The sequence below is a fragment of the Ostrinia furnacalis genome, unplaced genomic scaffold (assembly GCF_004193835.3).
Source record: "Ostrinia furnacalis isolate ACB-3 unplaced genomic scaffold, ASM419383v2 OfSCF2049, whole genome shotgun sequence".
Taxonomy (NCBI): Eukaryota; Metazoa; Arthropoda; class Insecta; order Lepidoptera; family Crambidae; genus Ostrinia; species Ostrinia furnacalis.
The window spans coordinates 1240969-1260252 of NW_021132288.1; the positions used below are offsets into that span (position 1 = coordinate 1240969).

The window sequence follows — 19284 nt, forward strand, 5'->3', positions numbered from 1 at the left end:
CATGACGCCGTCCCATTATCCTGAGTGCGGGCCGCTGGCTGCGCCGGCGCAGTCGCCGCGCGGTACTCTCTCACGCGCGCCTCGCCCGGGACACAGGTGAGCTGGGATTCTCATTTTATGGAAAAACTTTATTTTTTTATGTGTCTAATGTTTCTTTTTCTATTCTTGAATAGGAAATGAGCCCCTTTTGTTCGACTCTATGAACCGAAATCGGTGTACTGGAATCTTTCATTTTTCTGTGTCCTCTTAACTATTTTTTATTATTCATTTTTGTCGTATTAAGTGCAATTGTCAATCATCATAGATTACTAAATATTGTGGAACCCTTTCTAAGAAGAAGAATAGGTAAGAAAGGTACCTATCCTCCTTCTTGTAAGAAATATTTATTGGTAGAAAAGTAGCTCTTTATCGTCTTATTGTTTGATGTTTTCTCCTGCTGTACTATTTATCTCTTTCTTCTCTCCTGTGATCTACGTTAATAAATTCACACACAATGTATTTTCTAAAACGCGTCATTTAGGCTGAGTTGCACCTTCTTACTTTAACTTTGACAAACGTCAAAAATCTGTAAACTCCATACAAAAAGCACCGGTTACCGTTATAGCTACGGTCAAAGCTAGGTGGTGCAACTCAGACTAAGTCTTCTTCAGTTGTTTTACCTTACTGTAATTGTAAAGTTGCCGTAAATGGGAATATCGCCTCATTAATTGATTTACATTTAATTTTAGAGCCAAAAGCGAAATCTAGTCAAGAAGATGACCGTGAAGAAGCGGCCCTCCGACCTGACGAGCCTGGAGCGGTTCAACCTCTACTACAAGGAGAAGGAGGACCCTCTGACGGCTGGGGAGAAGTTCAGGAGGTTCATATGGAACCCGAAGACAAGGCAGTTCTGCGGCAGGACCGGAGCTAGCTGGTGTAAGTCAGTTATCTTACCTTTGTTACCGAAAACTTTTTGGTGAAATGTAATTTTCATAATATGCACATAATAATTTACATCTTAGTCCACTACTTATAAATGAACTGTTCACTGTAGCTATGAAGGTAAATGGACTATAAACTAGCACTAATATTAGAAAACTTTCAAATTCCTCACGTTACAATAAGCTCTTGAGTCCGGAAAGTTTTGTGAGAATGAATAGTTACTTTGAAAATTATAAATAACTTGAAAAAATCGAACTGCCTAAGGCGGGAATTGAACCCACGATTTTTTCAAGTTATTTATAATTTTCAAATTAGTTTGAGATGCGACTCTTAACGCTAAAAATTAAATAACTATGAATAGTTACTTATTTGGAAATATGCTGATTCATATCATAACTAATTTCTTCGAACTTTATGAAACTCAACTTTCAGCATAATAACTACTATTAGACTATGATTTATAAAAGTGGCCAGATTTTCTTTTAATTTTTGTTGTTTTATTATTTAACTAACATTAACGAAATTGATCCTCTTAATATAGTCAACAATTTTTACTAAATTGTGACTCACTTTACATTCCCCGAATCAAAGAAATGGCTTGAAAGCTCGGAAATCCAAGAAAAAGTTATCACAAACAATATGTCTACTTAGAAGTCTTTAATTTTTTCGTTTATCCGCTATATACTCAAGAATTCTTCTACAAAAAAGTACATATTTTTAAGCAAATAGGCCATCAAGTTCCATAATCTTTGCCCCAAATACTCCAAGTCAGTAACGAGTCGCGAGTAAATCAGAAGGAGCTGGGCGGAAGCTCGGGCAATTGTCGCAATGAGCGCATTACGGGCTTCCTGCGCGAGCGGCCACGACCGGACGGCTCAGGGTCTAGCCAATTGGAGACCCAAAAGAACGAGAAAATGTACTTCGACAATGTAAAACGATTGTAAAACCTACGAGTAATTCTTCAAAGAGTAGAGTCACTCAATAAGCGTGATCAGTATCGTCATTAACAACTTCAATGTTTTATAAACCACGATAGCCAAACGGTGAAGGGGTCGGACTGGCCGATTCGCGATCCGGGGAACGCGGGTTCGGTCCCCGCCACCGCTCGACTATTGTGGTGAGCTCACTCGTGATACAAGCATAATTATTTAGCTTAGTACGAGGGGCTAACGGGAGTATTAGTAATTTGTTATTACACAATTTTAAAAAACAATCTACTATGAAATATGTTTACTGATAGACAGATCTTATTTAACTCAGACAAATTGGCAACCAATCTTCATTTATTTGTGTGTTAAAAGTGGTTTTGACCGATACCCTTAATCAAAATAGGTAGTTTTGATAGCTGAAATGGGTCAAAAGTGGTTTTAATATCGATCACCACTTTTGGCCTGATTATTGCAGTCAAAACCGGCTTCGGCTAGTTTTGACTTTCGACTGTAACATGATTGTTAAGTTTACGAGTATCATTCATTTCAATTTAACGTTTTGGAGAATAAAACTTTTCCTTTCTTCCACAGCCAAAATAGCCTTATTCTACTTCATCTTCTACATGGCGCTGGCGATCCTCGTGGCCATCTGCATGTGGACCTTTCTTCAGCTGCTGGACGCACGGAAGCCCATGTGGCAGCTTGAGAGCAGCATCATCGGCACTAACCCAGGGCTGGGCTTCAGGCCCACGCCGCCAGAGGTTGCCAGCAGCGTCATCTGGTACAAGGGAAACGACCCCGGCAGCCACCAGTTCTGGGTGAAGCAGATGTCCAAGTTCTTAACTGGTAAATCGTCTTATCATTTTCCTCATGAATCAGAAGTGCATTAGAGTTTTCGTCGAATTGGAGTTCTTAATTTGGGGTCAGCATCAAAGTTTAAATTATTTGTTATCGTCGAAATAGAGCAACAGTCCGGTTAATGTATCGATTTTATTATTTTGCCTGCGTTTCTCCATTGTATTATTTACATCTACATTTCTCTATTAATATTACTTTCTAATACTATTCTACTATACTTAGAATGCATGTGACGAACCGTTACCGACAAAAATCAAGCTTGCTAAATTAGAGTTCTGACTAATGCAATCACATTTTTATAGTCGCTTCCTTATAACGCCTACACCCAATGTTTCATGAAATAGTTCGGCAGGATATGCAATGTAATAAATACTACTCTATTATGAATCAGACCACTAAAACCATGAATCATGGTTGTTCCTATTTTTTTACTTTTTCCATTTTTTTACTAAGTCGATGTCTCTCGCAGCCTACAAACGCGACGGCAAAAAAGCTGGAGCTGGTCAGAACATCCACAACTGTGACTTCAAACTGCCTCCTCCAGCGGGTAAGGTGTGTGACGTGGACATCAGCGCCTGGGGCCCTTGTGTTGAGGACAACAACTTCGCCTACCACAAGTCCACGCCCTGCATCTTCTTGAAGCTGAACAAGATCTTCGGATGGAAGCCCCACTACTATAACAGCTCCGACAGCTTGCCCGTCGACATGCCTGATGACCTGAAGGAGCACATCAGGAATATGACGGCGTATGATAAGAATTATGTAAGTATACTTCCATTTTGGGTACATTTGTGTTTGCGTGAGAAACAGACTTTAAATAATTACCTATGTAGGTTGAGTACAGTTTCTCGCTAAAGATTTTAGCAATAATTTTCCAAGATTTTCACACCACTATTTATTTGTAACTAGCTGACCCGGCGAACTTTGTTCCGCCTTAATGGCAATAAATAACGGGATAAAAAGTATCCTATGTCCTTCTCCTGGCTCTAAACTACCTCCCTGACAATTTTCAGCTAAATCGGTTCAGCCGTTCTTGAGTTATAAGCGAAGTAACTAACACGACTTTCTTTTATATATATAGATAGAAGATGTGACATGCAATAAACCATTTGAATTTGAAAAAAGATATTTGCTTGCTTTGTGTGTTCAAGTGCCAAAAGCGTAAATGCTAAGATAGATTTAGTGTATGCTTTCGGAATTTTATCTAATACGAGTATCTATCGACAAGCCCATTGTTTGGCTAAGCTAAATAATTAAAAGCTAGTGGATTCTCGTGCAAAGATTTATCAAGAAGTTTAAAAGACTGTCTTGTTCCACAAAATATAACAGAAGACAAACTCCATACTAAACGCGCTCGAGCCACGCACACATAGACACCGCTCCTAGCAAGACTGTCTTGGACGAATGCGAGCGCGACGCGTTGAGTCACGCGCCGGTCAACCGCCTGTGATATTATTTTGTTTTGCGAAATTGAGACTAATTGAAGTTGAATTCTGTTTAAACAGAATAAGTCGTATTATAATTGTTCGGTATTTGGTTGCTTAAACTCATCATTAAATACCGAATTTTCATTTTTTAAGTTACCAGTTGATTCGGGGAGGTAAGTTATTTTTTTTTTAATTTCAATTGAAATTGAAAGCCAACTCAATTATTAGGAATATCGAATTGTTTTAGAGAGGTTTTATGAATTATTGGATAACAAGCTTTTGCCCGCGGCTTCACCCGCGTGAAATTCAGTTTGTCAAAGATCGTCATAAATTATAGCCTATATGTTATTCTGGGTTATAAACNACGTGCATCTAGTGATCAAGATGCAAGGTAATACGACAGTGTCGAAGATATTATTTTGAATGTTTGACAAGGTGCGCGTGACCCTTTTAAATACAAAGGGCCGATTAAACAGTCGCTCATTCGCATTCTCTCAACTATCCTGAGTGAAAAACTGACTGATACAAAGACACTCTCCAATTCAAGCCCACCAAAGAGGGTTGATGATGTTTCTCTTTATTTCCCTCATCATTCACTCACAAGTTATTCAAACCATTCCTTAAACGCTACTTCGATAGCTTTTTTATTCCCGAGTGCTTAGATAGAATTCAGTCAGTCAAATGTCTTCTATTGGTCTTTATGGTCTCACTTGTGTATTGTTCCGTTGTATTATCGGTCATTCTCACGATTAGGCGTTCTCAGCCTAATTACCATATTATTTTTGAAATTTGGCTTAAATGACTTAAACGCATTTAAATATGAAACACATGAAAAGTACGAATTTAACAATCGTTAAGGCGTCAAATTATTCCAAGCGGTTTTCTCGTAAATGGGACCCAAAAATTTTATGGTCACGGTAATTAGATAAGGCTAATACTTAATCTAACGGTAATTAGAAAAAATATGTAAAATAGCAAGAAAACAATATCTTGCATTGATAAATTTGTATATAAATATATAGCGTCATAAAAAACGCTGTAGGTACACTTAATAACCCTTTGAAAAAAGGAAAACACTCATTTCTATTATTTATTGTATCAAGATATTTTCAGTATACTGCAATAATCGAGGCTATAACAGGAACACTTAGTTTCGGCCAGAAGGGGCTACGTGTCACATTTCATCAGAATCTTAATCATCATTTATTTGATTTCAATGTGGTACAAACGATTTAACGTACAGATAATGGATCAGGAGATCTCACAAATTTGATTTTTCGGATATGCATATACCGAAAAATTAATTAATGATATAAGTGATTTTTCCTCTTTTTAATCTATCTGCGATAAGCCGTCACCCATTATCAGATTAAATTGAATTTGTAATAATGACAGTTCCAGCTCAGCATATCCCATGATTTGTCACCTCGATTCTTTTACAATAAGTTTTCAGATTGATGCTATTCGCTTTCTCCTGAGCCTAAATGCAGAATTCTTAGAATTTAGAAGGGATGCAGCAAATAGATTGCATGAAGGTCTAGTCTTTGGTTGTAAGCTTTACAGGATTTTCCACACCCTCTTTGACGTTTGGTATCACTTCAGTGGACTTTGTAAACCAAGGTGCACAGCTCAAGATTTTTAAAACTTTATTTTGAAAACGTTAAAGTATTTCTACATTTGCGAGGCTAAGTCGATGCCATGTCTACATGGGTTTTAGGATCCATTTGTATATAGTTTGTTCTCCAAGCTTCTTCTGTCCAGTACCCATTGCATATCACGAAGTTTTTTCTATGCATAACAAAGCAGGTAGGATGCAGTTTAGGATGGTACAAAGTGCCTATACACTCTTGCCTTGAAAAGTCCCATTGTCTGTTGATTGGTTCTCTTTTGTTCTTAATGTGATCACGCCAGGTAAGTGTTACTGTTGGAAAATCTCATCTTCTTAGGGCAAAGGTATTATGGATAGATNTGTCTTACTACAACGTATGAAGGCCAAAGTACTGAATCTATTTAAATTAACAACGTGGATCTACCTTCAAAAATCGAGTATAAAAATAAGGACATGGTAAATAGAAAAATTGAAAACCAAAGATATGGTAATTATACTCTTACGCAATTTATCGACGGTACGCCAACGCAATAGACGTCTACTTGCTAACAGGTCTTAGAACTAACTAAGGGCTCGCGCCGCGCGCGTAAATGATGTGTCAAATATTATTATTTAGGCTTGTGTGCCCAAAAACAGAAAACGTCACGGGAATTAGGACTTTCGCTCGGACAAGCAGTTTTTTAATTCTAATTATTTACAGAATGGTTCTATTGAATAGATATTTTGCTATGTGTAAGACAATCTTTTGTACTCTTTAAAATGTTAAATGGAGTAAACCAAATCTATACGACATAAAAATTACAGCCAAGTTTTAACATTAAGTCGGTGTGCGGACGCGTAACGGTAATTAGAGAACAGAGGTTCATGAAATTAATTAAGTCACAAATACTTAAAATAGAGGCCTATGATTTAATGCACAACTGGATGGGGTTGTTAAGTAACATATAAAAATACTTGCATGTCTCTAATTTGTCATTTTTAACGATTTAACAGCCCGGACACGTAAAAACTAGCTCATCTGAGAATGGCCGTTATCATTGAAGTGATTTTCTCTGAATCACAGCTTAGTTTAGTTTAGTTCCTATTATTATTTGAAGTTAATCTTATTATGCCAAAACCATTCACTCAATTTTAATGCCTACAAGCCATTATTTCTTTACTTTACCAGCTGTCGGTACTAGCAAATTAACTTATCGATGTCTGAGCATCAGTTGATTGTTTGGGATGTCTGTGATATTTAAACAGACACCTCATTATAGCAAGACGCTATTTATAAATCTGTTGAGGATCTTACCACGAGGGACTAACGGGTCTATTAGTTATTTGTGCAATACAAATTACTAATATTCTATTGGTTTTTCAATGGCTAAGATGACAGCTAGTCGATGACAGAAAAAGCATTGATTAGCATCTCCAGCTTGACTGAGATGTCTGATCATTCGTACAGACACCTCACAAGACAAGACAAGACAAGAGCAAGACGCTATCAATCTGTTGAGGAATTGAGACAGTCAGCTACTTATTCCGTGTTAATATTGGTTTACTCAATGGCTGAAAAGCCGAGCGAGTCGATGACAGTAAAAGCATTGATTAGCATCACCAGCTAGAGTGGAATGTTTGTGATATTTATCAGACACCTCACTAGAGCAAGACGCTATCAATCTGTTGAGGACTGAGTCAGTCAGTCAATGGCTATGATGACGAATCGATGTCCAAGTTGAAAGGCCGAGGCGATAATCGGCAATGGTTGCTTGTTCAGTCAATGGATTCCTGAGACGGTCAGCTGGTCGAAGGCTGGGTTCGGTGGGTGAGGTGTGGGTGGTGGGTGGGTTCTAGTCAGTCCGGCTAGCGAGTCAACAGGCTGGCGGGCAGGGGGCCGTTTAGCCGCGGTCCACCATCAGCTCGAAGTGAACCGAGCCGCGCCGCTCGTAGCGGTCGTATTGGATGTTCTTCGCCCATGCTTTGCACTCGATGTTGATTAAAACACCCGCTGGAAAGTGAAAAGTTGGAGTTTAGATAATTTAGATGACGCGCTAATAAAAGCATACAAGCGAACATGTTACTGGAAAATTCATCAGTTTTCTAAGCTTAGATTCTGAAGGGTACTAATTCCTTAAGGTTGCGGATACTTACTCCTGGGCTTCTCGAAGAGCACAGCGACCAGGGGGCTCAGGTAGCCCTCTTTGTTGGTGAAGGGGTAGTAGAAGGCCGGGAAGCCTCGTCGCGGGATGTACTGCACCGGGCCGATGTTCTCCACGTCAGCAGGATTCTCACCTTCGCAGGACACCCACACGGTGTTTGCTTCTGGTTTGCCAGACTGGAATAAACAGCACTCTTGAGATTCTCCTCTCCATAATCGAATAGATCATCATTTCAGCCATAGGACGTCCACTGCTGAACATAGGCATCCCTTAATGACTTCCACATCGCATAGTTGGTAGCGGCCTGCATGTAGCGCCTTCCTCCAACCTTTATTAGGTTTATCAGGATCAAATTGATAATATAACTAATATGATAAAATACAATAAGCTTGTACGAGTAAGTTATAATACTTACGACCATCTTGATGTGCTGTTTCAGGTCATCAGGCATGTTGGAGGGGACATCCTCGGTGCTGTTGTATGGGTCGGGTACCCAGTTGAAGATCTGGAAATAGTCATGGAGTTTATCACTTGTAAGTCGCTTTTGCCTTATATTTTTGTCTAAGTATTACAGCTAGAAGTTCAGCAACAATAAGATAGGATGTAGGCCTAGAAGATAGCGATAGAACTTAATAATCGAGATGTTGTGTTATATTAGTTACAGTGCCAAATAGCATTGCTTGTTGAAGTAATAACTGAATTAGATATTCCTGATATGATATCTAATTCGATGATTTAGAGAGAGCTCACGATGGCCAAAATATCTGATAAGGAGTTCCTTTTCTACTTGATCAAAGAGATTTATTTTATTTTATTTCTATTTTTTTGTTAGGAAAACAAACAGCATTCTATAACACATATAGAGTTACCAATTAAACTTCACATTTGCCAAAATAGTTTTCACAAATAGTTTATACATAGGTATCGTTTTTAAAAATTGAGTAAACAGAAACAGAAAAAGAAAATAATTTTTTTAGATTCTATGTTAAATATACTATGACTTGGCAATTAATTTAAACTCGAAATAAGATGATGGCCATAAAGTCTAATAAGAAGAAAAATCTACTTGATCTAAGAGAAGAATGTTAATTTTGGATGCTAATTAACCTTATTGAGCTTCAAGAACACGCAAGGGCCGGCCTCCTCGTAGTTGTACTGGTTGGCAGAAGTGCAGGGGTGGAAGTCGTCGACGGGGACGTCGCAGACCTGCTTCTCGCCCAGGTCTCGGGAGCCGGTGTTGGGGTTGCAGGCCACGCGGTTCTCCGCTCCAGTCGCCTCGCCACTGCCGCTGCCCTTCTTGCGGTATTCTGGAGGAGATAAGGAAAAGCTGAATGGTGATGTTTTTTTAAGAACAAGGCAGGTATGTGACTGCAATCTATGCAAGTGTTCAAGTGAGTACTGTGAAGTTGGTTTTTATAGGCAAATGACTGGTACACAGCAGTACGAACACGTAAAGTTGCAAGATCATAAATGCATAAGATCGTCAACTTCTAGCAATCAGAAAAATTAAGTTGGTTGTCCTAAATCGCACCAAGTAGGTAATGTAGGTATTACAGCTTAGGTAGCAGATTACAAAAGTGATTCCATTTCAGCTGCGAAGAAAAAGAAAATGAAGTTCTTTCTTCATGGGAAATAATAATAGGACTCTTCATACTACAAGTCGTCGTCGAATCGAATGACGTCCACTGCTGGACAAAGGCCTCCCCCAAGGATTTCCACAAAGAATAGTCCTGCGCCGCCCGCATCCAGGCAACTTCCAAGACCATCACCAGAACGTCGGTCCACTTAGTGGGAGGCCTGCCCACACTACGTCTTCCGGTTCGTGGTCGCCACTCGAGAACTTTTCTGCCCCAGCGGCCATCAGCTCTGCGAGCTACTACTACTACGAGTAAAACACAAGAACCTAGCAAGAAAACAGTAAGTTCCACTCACGGTCCAGGTACTCATCGATGATCTTGGCCCACTTCAGCACGGAGCCCTTGTCGTTGGCCCGGTAGTAGATCAGCGTGCTCTCCACGTTGGCCGAGTCGGGCATGGGTCGGAAGCCCAGACCTGGTGAAGGAAAACCAGTTCATGAGTTAAATAAGTCTAATCATTCTAATTCTAGCTTCTCTTTTTTTAATTATATTGATTTTATGAGACTCTAATAAGTGTCTTTACGAATACATTAATTAACTATGACTAAAATGTTTCGATAATTAATATTATGCAACGATCAAATTGAAAACCTCCTCCTTTTTGGAATTCCGTTAAAAAATAGATGTCTCATGCTGCGACTACACCAAAATTATTTTTTGCGTGAAGTAAAATCTCTTTAGTGGAAACGATCTAGATCGTCGGACTAGTCCAGCAGAATAAGGTTTTAGACAATAAATACTTTTCTTACCTGGGTTGTTGCCAATGAGTGAGCCCTCCAGCTGCCACTTGGGCATCTTGGAGTCCAGGGTCTGGTAGAAGATGGCCAGCATGGCCGCGAAGAAGCCCACCAGGATGGCATAGAAGATTAGGTAGAATAGTAGAATTTTAGCTGTGGACAATAAAATGCATAAGTTAGGTAATTAACTTAATTAACGATTGAAAATGCATCTTAAGATAGTATATTTAACTAGCGGTGCCCGCGACTTCGTATGCATGAAAAACCCTTATCACCCAGGGGTATGAAATAGTTTACGTCCTAATTTCGCCAATCGGTCAAGCAAGTTTCGGATGAGTTTTGTTGCAAACACTGTGACATGATTATATTTATACATATTTGGTGAATTTGGAAATGTATACATTGTAGAGATTTTTAAATTCACCAAAAATGCTAAAAATTGAATAGACTATATGAAATGTATCGCAACAATATCCTCTAAGAGTAGATGTACCTCTCGTTCGACTGCTAATTGCTGCAAGTGGTCAATGGGAGTTTCCTACGAATTGTTGGCGAACTGACCCGTTTTCGCTGCCTACGCGAAATTAGAGGAATTGATTGTTTTAGTATCATTACACATAGTTTGGGAGTTCAAGTTCACGTCTGTGAAGAAATAATTAAATGATGACAGAATCAATTTCAATGTAATCAAACAACCAAATGCAGTTGAAGTTATGCTGTCGCTTGTTCACATGACTGACATGTTCTCATGGCCAAAACAACGCCCCCCAATCCTTCAAATCACAAAGACTCGAATCCCCATCATCATCCTAGAGCTGTGCAGCCTTGGCCCAAATGCGTCTGTCTCGATTCGCGCACGCGCGCTAATCACCCCACTAATTATTATGAAACTGCACTAGTTAGTGCAGCCGGATTGTCCGCTAGGACCAATATAGAGCACCGCGAAATTTTCGAGTCAATTTAATAGGATATATTATTATATTGCTCTTAAAAGTGTGGTTAACTTCCACTGAAAATATAAAACACTTCTTTGTTTCGCGGAAGCGTAAAAATAAGCATTAATTATTAACTTACCCAGTTATTAATAAAAGTTACACCCTAGTTGAACTCTGGCTTAAATTGTCATTTAGTGTGGAAATGTCATTTTAATCCAGGGTCCATCCTAGGCGTAACTTTTTATTAATGGTGATTAAGGCGATTAGAGTCCTCAATGACCTTGAGCGTTTGACCTTCACGCTTCGCACAACACCCGCGCACCCCGCACGAAAACTCCGATTTGACACCGATCAAAAATACACGGGCATAGGTAGGTACAGAATAGAAGCTCTTTCTTCATACATTAGGTACTGCCTATTATTTTAAACTTGAATTGATGAACCTTGATTTCGATGTCATTCAACCCAGGCGCAAGTGATCGCCCGAAATGTTCTAAACTAGCGCACCATATACTAAGGTATTTATATTTAACAAAAATTACAAATCCATGAACATTTTGTATGGGATAATATTTTTTATTTTATTTTATTTAGCTTACAATGTATGTTGTGTGTAAAGTATGTTTGTTCGGGTGGAATTTTGCAAGCTGAATTAGTTAGACCCATTTCTTGACGACAACCGATTGAGTTAAAATTTCGGATAGTACCTACACATGCAATTCGGATAACAATGCAATATTATGATGACATGGAGCTGATCTGATGATAGAGCTGGAAAGTCAGTGACTCCATAGGAACTCCGGAATAAAACGACTCCATCGAGTTGAGGCTCGTTTGATTTGTATTTATTTATTTACATTAGGGTTTACATAGTTACGGTAAACTACTTTACAAATCACGAGTACCTACTTCAATTCTTTAGGTAAACAGGGTCTGATGATGGAGCTGGAATNTAATTTACATTATATGTTTTTTTTAGATTTGTCATTATCTTATTTTAGAAGTTAGAGGGGGGGGGGGGGACCAACTTTTTTCCACTTTGGAAGCGTCTGTCACGCAAACCATTCGGTTGAGAAAAAAAGTATTGTAGAAACCTCGATATAATTTTTAACGGACAGACAGACAGACATGACGAATCTATAAGGGTTCCGTTTTTTGCCATTTGGCTACGGAACCCTAAAAAGGAAAGACTAGGCCAGTCTAAACGCAACGTTAACCTATTAAATAATTAAAAACTTACTTTTGTCTAAGAAAATAGACTTTCAAGAATATTAATGCTTCAAAATCGAAACTCGAGAATTCTCGAGCTCCGGTAATTTTTTTCTCGTCTCGAATGAAGCCAAATTTCTCGAGTTTTCTCGAGTTCGAGAAAGCTCGAGCAGAAACCCTAAATGTTAGATAGATACTTACATCACTGCATTCATTTTCAAAGCTCTCATGGCCGCATATTTCATCGAACCATTTTTTCGATGCATTTTCATAAACTCAATCAGATGTCGTTATTTATGTCGGTATATATGCGTGAAATAAAGGGTATCCTTCCGTTTGGCCAAATTACTTTTCGCCAAATTTCACTTCGCAAACAACTTATCGCCAAAGTTTCATTTCCCAAATGAACTTTTAGCAACTGTACTTTTCGCAACTAATTCATTTGGTCAAATTATCATTTGGCCAAATTTTNCTTGTTCTTTCCAGTTGAACATGGTGTGGGTGTCATGCCTGGGCGAGAACCCGGCCGACCGGGAGAACATCGGGCCCATCACGTACATGCCCTACCGGGGCTTCCCTGGCTACTACTTCCCCTACACCAACCAGGAGGGCTACCTCAGCCCGCTAGTCGCAGTGCACTTGCAGAGGCCTAAGAGTTAGTACACTTACTCCTACCATTTTTGTTTCTTTACAACACACTTTCTTCACTACTCCATTCTCGGTGTCCACTCATTACTTAATATTACAATTTCAGAAGCCATATGAAACGGATTAAAGTAAAGGCATTCATTCATTTTTACTACATGTTTGTGTTAAATAATTAGTCTAGCTGAAATATACACAGTATCTTTCTTTGTCGGATACAGTCGACAATAATTTGACTATTAATTTAGATCCAACTGCTAAAGCAAACTCTCAAACTGCATACACAGTCCATTGACAATTCAATGACACAGTCCTGAAACTGTAAACTTACATTTCTGTGAACTAAAATTTCTTCTCATGACTTCACATGTCGCTTTCGTTATGACCTTACCTTCGATTTGTAAGACGCACATTAATTTATTTACACGTTTATATAAATAAAATTATTTAAACTTAACTGTTCTGTATTCCAGCGGGCATGCTGATCAACATGGAGTGCCGCGCGTGGGCGCACAACATCATGTACGACCGCCACGAGGGCATGGGCACCGTCCACATCGAGATCATGATCGAGTAGACCTTCACCAGGAGTAGGATGCGATACGATAAAATCTTATCGAGGTCTTGTCGATTTTAGACGATAGACGCTTGTCGTGTAATCATCATCATCATCATCTCAGCCATAGGACGTCCACTGCTGAACATAGGCCTCCCCCAATGCTTTCCATGTTACCCGGTTGGTAGCGGCCTGCGTCCAGCGCTTTCCTGTACCTCTAGTAGGAAAAACTTTCGAGTTAGTTTCGTTGCGTATTCAAAGTGTCATCGAAAAATTTTGTATGAAAAATTAAACAGCGCCCCCTAGGGCGGCTATAATATAGGGGGCGCTGTTTAATTTTTCATACAAAATTTTTCGATGACACTTTGAATACGCAACGAAACGAACTCGAAAGTTTTTCCTACTAGAGGTACTGCTACCTTTATGATGTCGTCGGTCCACCTTGTAGGTGGACGTCTCACGCTGCGTTTTCCGGTACGCGGCCTCCATTCCAGAACCTTGCTGCCACATCGGCCGTCAATTCTGCGTATGCCCATTGCCACTTCAGCTTGCTAATCCGTCGGGCTATGTCAGCGACTTGTCGTGTAAAGAAAAGATTATATCGTCACGCGCATCACAGCCTAACATTGTAGGCGTTTGTCGTCTAAGACCTTCGTTAAGATTTATCGTCACGTGCACCCTAGCCCGACAGACCTGCACCCGGCGACTAGCTTATAAAGACACTGCTGTTTTACACTTAGTCCGAGGTGACGTAGGAGAGAGATGAAACCGAAATTGGACATGGCGAAATTGTTTTTTTTTTTTTTCGTAGCTTTCTTGCAGATTTTTTTATTGATGAACTTAAAATATTCTACGAAAAATTCAGAATAGTATAAACGAAGACTGATCGCATGCTGAATTTCAGCTGGAAGTAGAAATAACAGAGCCTTTTATACTCAAAAAACCATGTGATGTAATATTATTGTAGCTCTATGATTTTTTTTATCATATTCTAAAATTAATTGTCTAAGGGTGCAGTAGAGCAGATGCAAAGAAGATTCATTAGGCAGAAGCATGGATGGAAGTACAAAATCTAAACGATATGTATGTACTTCCCAATGTACCTACTACATTATTTTACTATGCTGCTTAATGACGTAATAGTCCAAAGAACAAAGGCATTGTTACCAAAAGTTAATTCCTTACCAAAGAACAAGTTTGCTTCATAGAGGTAAGTATTTGTTTCATTTGAAAAATGCCTTTCAAAGGGTTAAGTATTAAATTATTTTATGAATGTGGAATTAATGTTTTCAAGAGTGAGATTACCTTGTAAATTATTATGAAAGGAATGATTAAATTTAGTAAGAAATATACTCGTTTATTTTATTTCAACATTGTTATATCATTCATGAAAATATTGTCAATTGAAACTCGAATTTTCATTGATCAACACTGATTTATTCATTCATCTTAAATACAACACAAAGTCCTCGTATTACAAAGCACAATAGATATTTGACTTTCAACATTTCTTCCCTAATAGGTAGTGTTTATTTTTCATTAGTCTTTCATTTACTTAGGTTAATGTAAACATTATCACTGATATGTCATCATTTGGTTAACATGGTATGGTTTTATTAAGTTATTCATAATGTAGAAATGTAAGTTTCAATATAAAAATATATGAAAGTTGCATTTTAATCATAGGCCTAAAAGTGGCATGGGATATCAATGTATCCCATTACGAGAGTAATAGTATCTAAGCATTTCATATTCACTTCTTAATTCAATGTGACTAGATCTAAAAACTAAGGGCCTATTCTCACGATTCCTGAAAAAGTTTTAATTACATAATTTCGCTCATGTGTCAGATATCTTAACCTAGTGAAAATTAGGCCCTCAATCTATTAAGTACTTAGGTCCATTCGTTTGGCTGTACGGCCTATTGACGCACTTCCAAAACTGTTCAAAATTATACTTAAACATTATCTAAAAAAAAGTTTTCCGAATTTTCCCTGAAAGTGGCTTAGTATTATGATTTTATTTTCTGTCTATTATAATATAAAATGTGTAATAGAGAGTTCTTCCTAAACGGTGGTGATGTTAACCGGTTCTGGAGTTTTGTCGATCATGATTTCCAGGTGGGTGGATCCGAGCCGCTCCTTAAGGCTCTCGGTGTAGACGATGTTCTTCGCCCACGCCCTGCAGCGGATGTTTATTATCTGCCCCACTGAAACATTGGAAATACACCGTAATAAAAATCTGAAACATACAGGCTGTCCCAGAATGGGTGAATCAAACTGCTAGGGGAGGTAGCTCTACTAATGTACTATTTTTTTAAAATAAAGTGCTCTAAACTCGAAATCTAGTCCGTATTTTCAAAAGTTTGTTTACAAATAAACGAAGCGATCATGTACAATTAATATTAGTAAGAAAAAAATACAAATAAACTCCAAACGCAGCAATTATAGCCAGATACTTAAGCAAAGCTGATTTATTTTCAGTTATTCAAATATTTTTTGTTTCCTTTTGCGCTTTATTTTTTTAGGGATAGTACATTAGTAGAGCTACCTCCCCTAGCAGTTTGATTCACCCATTCTGGGACACCCTGTATAAGAGCTTTGCCAGTAAGCTCGTTATAGTAAACACGTAAACAAATCTTGTGCCAGTAACGTGTTTTATACTGACGCGTCTGAAAGCTCATGGAAAGCTCTTATTATAATATTTGCGCATCACATGTTTTAAGGAATGAGTCAAAAAACATTACACGAACTACACAAAGCCATGTATTATTTTAAATAGTAAGAAAAACTGTTACAAATCCTTAGATGCGGACAGCACAAGACCGAATGTGGAAATTCTTGGAGGAATCCAGCAGTGGACGTCGTTTGGTTGCAAGTTGTTATACGATTATTTAGTCTGTTATTGGTTTACTGTATGTTTTCCGAATAAAATAAAATGAAATAAAATAAATGAAACGCAAAAGTCTGGAAACGAATAACAAAGTGAGAAAGTAACTACGCAAAAACAACTGTGATACTTACACGCTGGCTTCTCCAGCTGGACAGCGACCAGCGGGCTCAGGTAGCCAGGGGTGTTGTCATACGGGAAGAACACTTCAGGGACCCCTGGGTACGGGTAGTACTTCAGCGGACCCAGGGCTTCCACGTCCGCAGGTCTCTCCCCCATACACGTCAGCCACACGCTGCGGCGCTGGAATTCATATTTTTATATGTTCTAAATTACAGTAGCCAAAGCAGAAAACACTGTTTATAAAAGTGACCTGTTTTCTTATAAGGAACATTTCTTATTTTAATTTAATAGATTTTTATAAAAGAAAATTCCGGAAAAGCGGTAAACTTACTCGTTCTGGCGTTGTGTTATTGATGAAGTTTTTAATGTAAGGAGGCATGTTCTGAGGCAAATCCCCAGGATCGTCGTAGAAGATTGGTTTCCAGTCATATAACTGAAAATGTAAAACGTATTATAATTACTTAAGAAATATTTTCCAATTTTATTGTGTGATGCCTCAGTAACCTAAAGTGGGCGCTTTCTCATCGTTGTGAGGTCTAAACTAGGGGTTGGGCACAACATACCAACATTCGCGCTCCTATAGGATAGTTTCTGCTGATGCCCTGACTGGATCCACACGCTTGCTATGGTATGTCCACTGACGAAACATGAGTGAATCTATCGGCTCTAGCTGGACTTTTAAGAGGTCTGAATGAGTGCTTCACCTTTCTAGAGAGCCTCACATAATTCACAGACTCGCGAAATCATCTCATAATAAGAAGGTTTTGTGACTACATTTGTTCAGCCGGCTCTCACCCTGTTAAGCTTGATGATGATGCACGGAGTCCCTTGGTCGAAGCCGTAGTTGTTCTCCTTGGTGCAGGGCCCGAACTGGTTGACCACGTCGAAAGCGCACACTTCCTCCCGCGGAGGCTTCATGGTGCCACACTCGCGCTGGTTCACATCCTACGTAATATTTCAGCTCTCACCCTGTTCAGTTTGATGATGATGCATGGAGTCCCTTGGTCGAAGCCGTAGTTGTTCTCCTTGGTGCAGGGCCCGAACTGGCTGACCACGTCAAAGGCGCACACCTCTTCCCGCGGAGGCTTCATGGCGCCACACTCGCGCTGGTTCACACCCTGGTTGATTAGCAGGCTTTTGTTGCGGTATGCTGAAAGATAAACAAGAATATTATAAAGTATTAACGTAACTTTCGACCTACCTACAAACAAGGGACAGATGTCCGAGAGAGATAGTCATAGTCATCATTCATCATCAGGTCAGGCAGGCACCACTGCGACCGCTCTCTTCATAGAAGCAAATAGAGATTTTGGCCTCCACTCCCCACTATTAATTTGCACTAACACAGATTTAAACAATTAAACCAACACATAAAATCATGGAGGAGGCAGACTTGGCCTGTTTTACTTGGCGAATCTTTGCTCTCCTTTTCTACCTAAGTTACTCCTAAAAATGACGATTAAACAAGCAACTCACGCGCAAGAAACTCGTTGATATTGTCGACATACTTCTTCACCTGCGTGGAGTTGGACTGGTCGTACCAGATCAGCGCTCCCTCTTCGAAGAGCAGCGGTCTGTGGCCCATGCCTGGGTTATTGCCTGAAGAAATCAACATAGAATAAAAAACATTAGAAATTGGTAATTTTATTTTAAAGTAGGTAGGTACTTGAAAAATGTTACTTTAGTTTTCTTTTTCATTCTAGTGATTTTAGCCACGTTTTGTTTCCAATCTGAAGTTGCTAAAGTTGCAAGTGCCAACAGTTAAGAGCGGTATGAACTTAGCCGCGCACGATATTTTCATTTCATAATGGCGCCATGTTTTACGCAGCAACGCTAATTATTAAAATTGTTTCTTTTTCTTTTTTATTTAATGTGCTAATTTAACAAGTTGAAGTCTAACAGTATTTTGGAATACACAACGTGCTCTCTGTGAATACACTGAATCACTGAACGTAAGGTAGGTACCTAATTATTTTACATTTTTAGGTTAGGTTTTTTTAAATTAAAAAAGACGGGTACCTAGTCAGTCTTTTCAGAATGTTGTTGACAGTTAGGTACTTATTCGTCAAAAACCGCGTCAGGCTTTAGTCTTATTGCTGTAGTTATTGAAGGCAATAATAAAATTATTAGTAACCTTTACTGCTAAACGTGATTCGTTTAGGTAATTGTGCTTTCTCTTACCGATGATGGAGTCGGCGAGTGTGAAGTATGGGATCCGGTCGTCCATGGTGGCCAGCAGCCCACACATGCAGATGGAGAAGAAGATGATGATGCAGATATACATCACCAGGTATATGAGCCCTATTACACCTGGAACAAGTTATTTCATCTATTTCTTCCTTGTTTGACACTTAATTTGTGACTGGACTACGAGATGCCCTTACGAACAAATAACGTTCTCGTTAGTATGATAATTTGTAATGGATTAATTAGCATTAATCATTAGCTTGCGAAATCATAATTAATTAGCAATAATTAAATAGTTGCGAAATTAATGGTAAGCGTATTATAAAAATAATATAATTTCACAAAGCATTCACTATTTCGCAATTAGTACGTATGATTAGCATTTTCCATATTCTTTGAAATTTCATATTATCATTTTTCATAATTATTGTACCTATGAAATTTCATATTGACATAGCATTTAGCATGCTAAGATATGAAA

General features: G+C 38.8%; 3 protein-coding genes across 3 annotated transcripts; 1 reads left to right on the forward strand and 2 right to left on the reverse strand.

Moving 5' to 3' along the window:
- Positions 1 to 33: 33 nt before the first annotated feature.
- LOC114354405 (sodium/potassium-transporting ATPase subunit beta-2-like) lies at positions 34 to 13815 on the forward strand. The gene is made up of 6 exons (XM_028306775.1): positions 34 to 96; positions 729 to 915; positions 2442 to 2696; positions 3178 to 3470; positions 12890 to 13058; positions 13522 to 13815. The coding sequence occupies exons 2-6, from the start codon at positions 756 to 758 to the stop codon at positions 13623 to 13625; spliced, it is 981 nt and encodes a 326-aa protein (XP_028162576.1). The 5' UTR covers positions 34 to 96; positions 729 to 755; the 3' UTR covers positions 13626 to 13815.
- Positions 7455 to 10407, reverse strand: LOC114354408 (sodium/potassium-transporting ATPase subunit beta-2-like). Its single transcript, XM_028306778.1, has 6 exons — positions 10272 to 10407; positions 9818 to 9937; positions 8993 to 9192; positions 8301 to 8390; positions 7878 to 8061; positions 7455 to 7734 (listed from the first exon to the last, which is right to left on the reverse strand). The coding sequence occupies exons 1-6, from the start codon at positions 10351 to 10353 to the stop codon at positions 7625 to 7627; spliced, it is 786 nt and encodes a 261-aa protein (XP_028162579.1). The 5' UTR covers positions 10354 to 10407; the 3' UTR covers positions 7455 to 7624.
- A 1293-nt stretch (positions 13816 to 15108) lies between the features above and the next one.
- Positions 15109 to 18984, reverse strand: LOC114354407 (sodium/potassium-transporting ATPase subunit beta-2-like). Its single transcript, XM_028306777.1, has 6 exons — positions 18798 to 18984; positions 18093 to 18215; positions 17585 to 17766; positions 16948 to 17049; positions 16628 to 16796; positions 15109 to 15813 (listed from the first exon to the last, which is right to left on the reverse strand). Exons 1-6 carry the CDS (start codon positions 18898 to 18900, stop codon positions 15671 to 15673), a joined length of 822 nt encoding a protein of 273 aa, XP_028162578.1. The 5' UTR covers positions 18901 to 18984; the 3' UTR covers positions 15109 to 15670.
- Between the last annotated feature and the right edge of the window lie 300 nt (positions 18985 to 19284).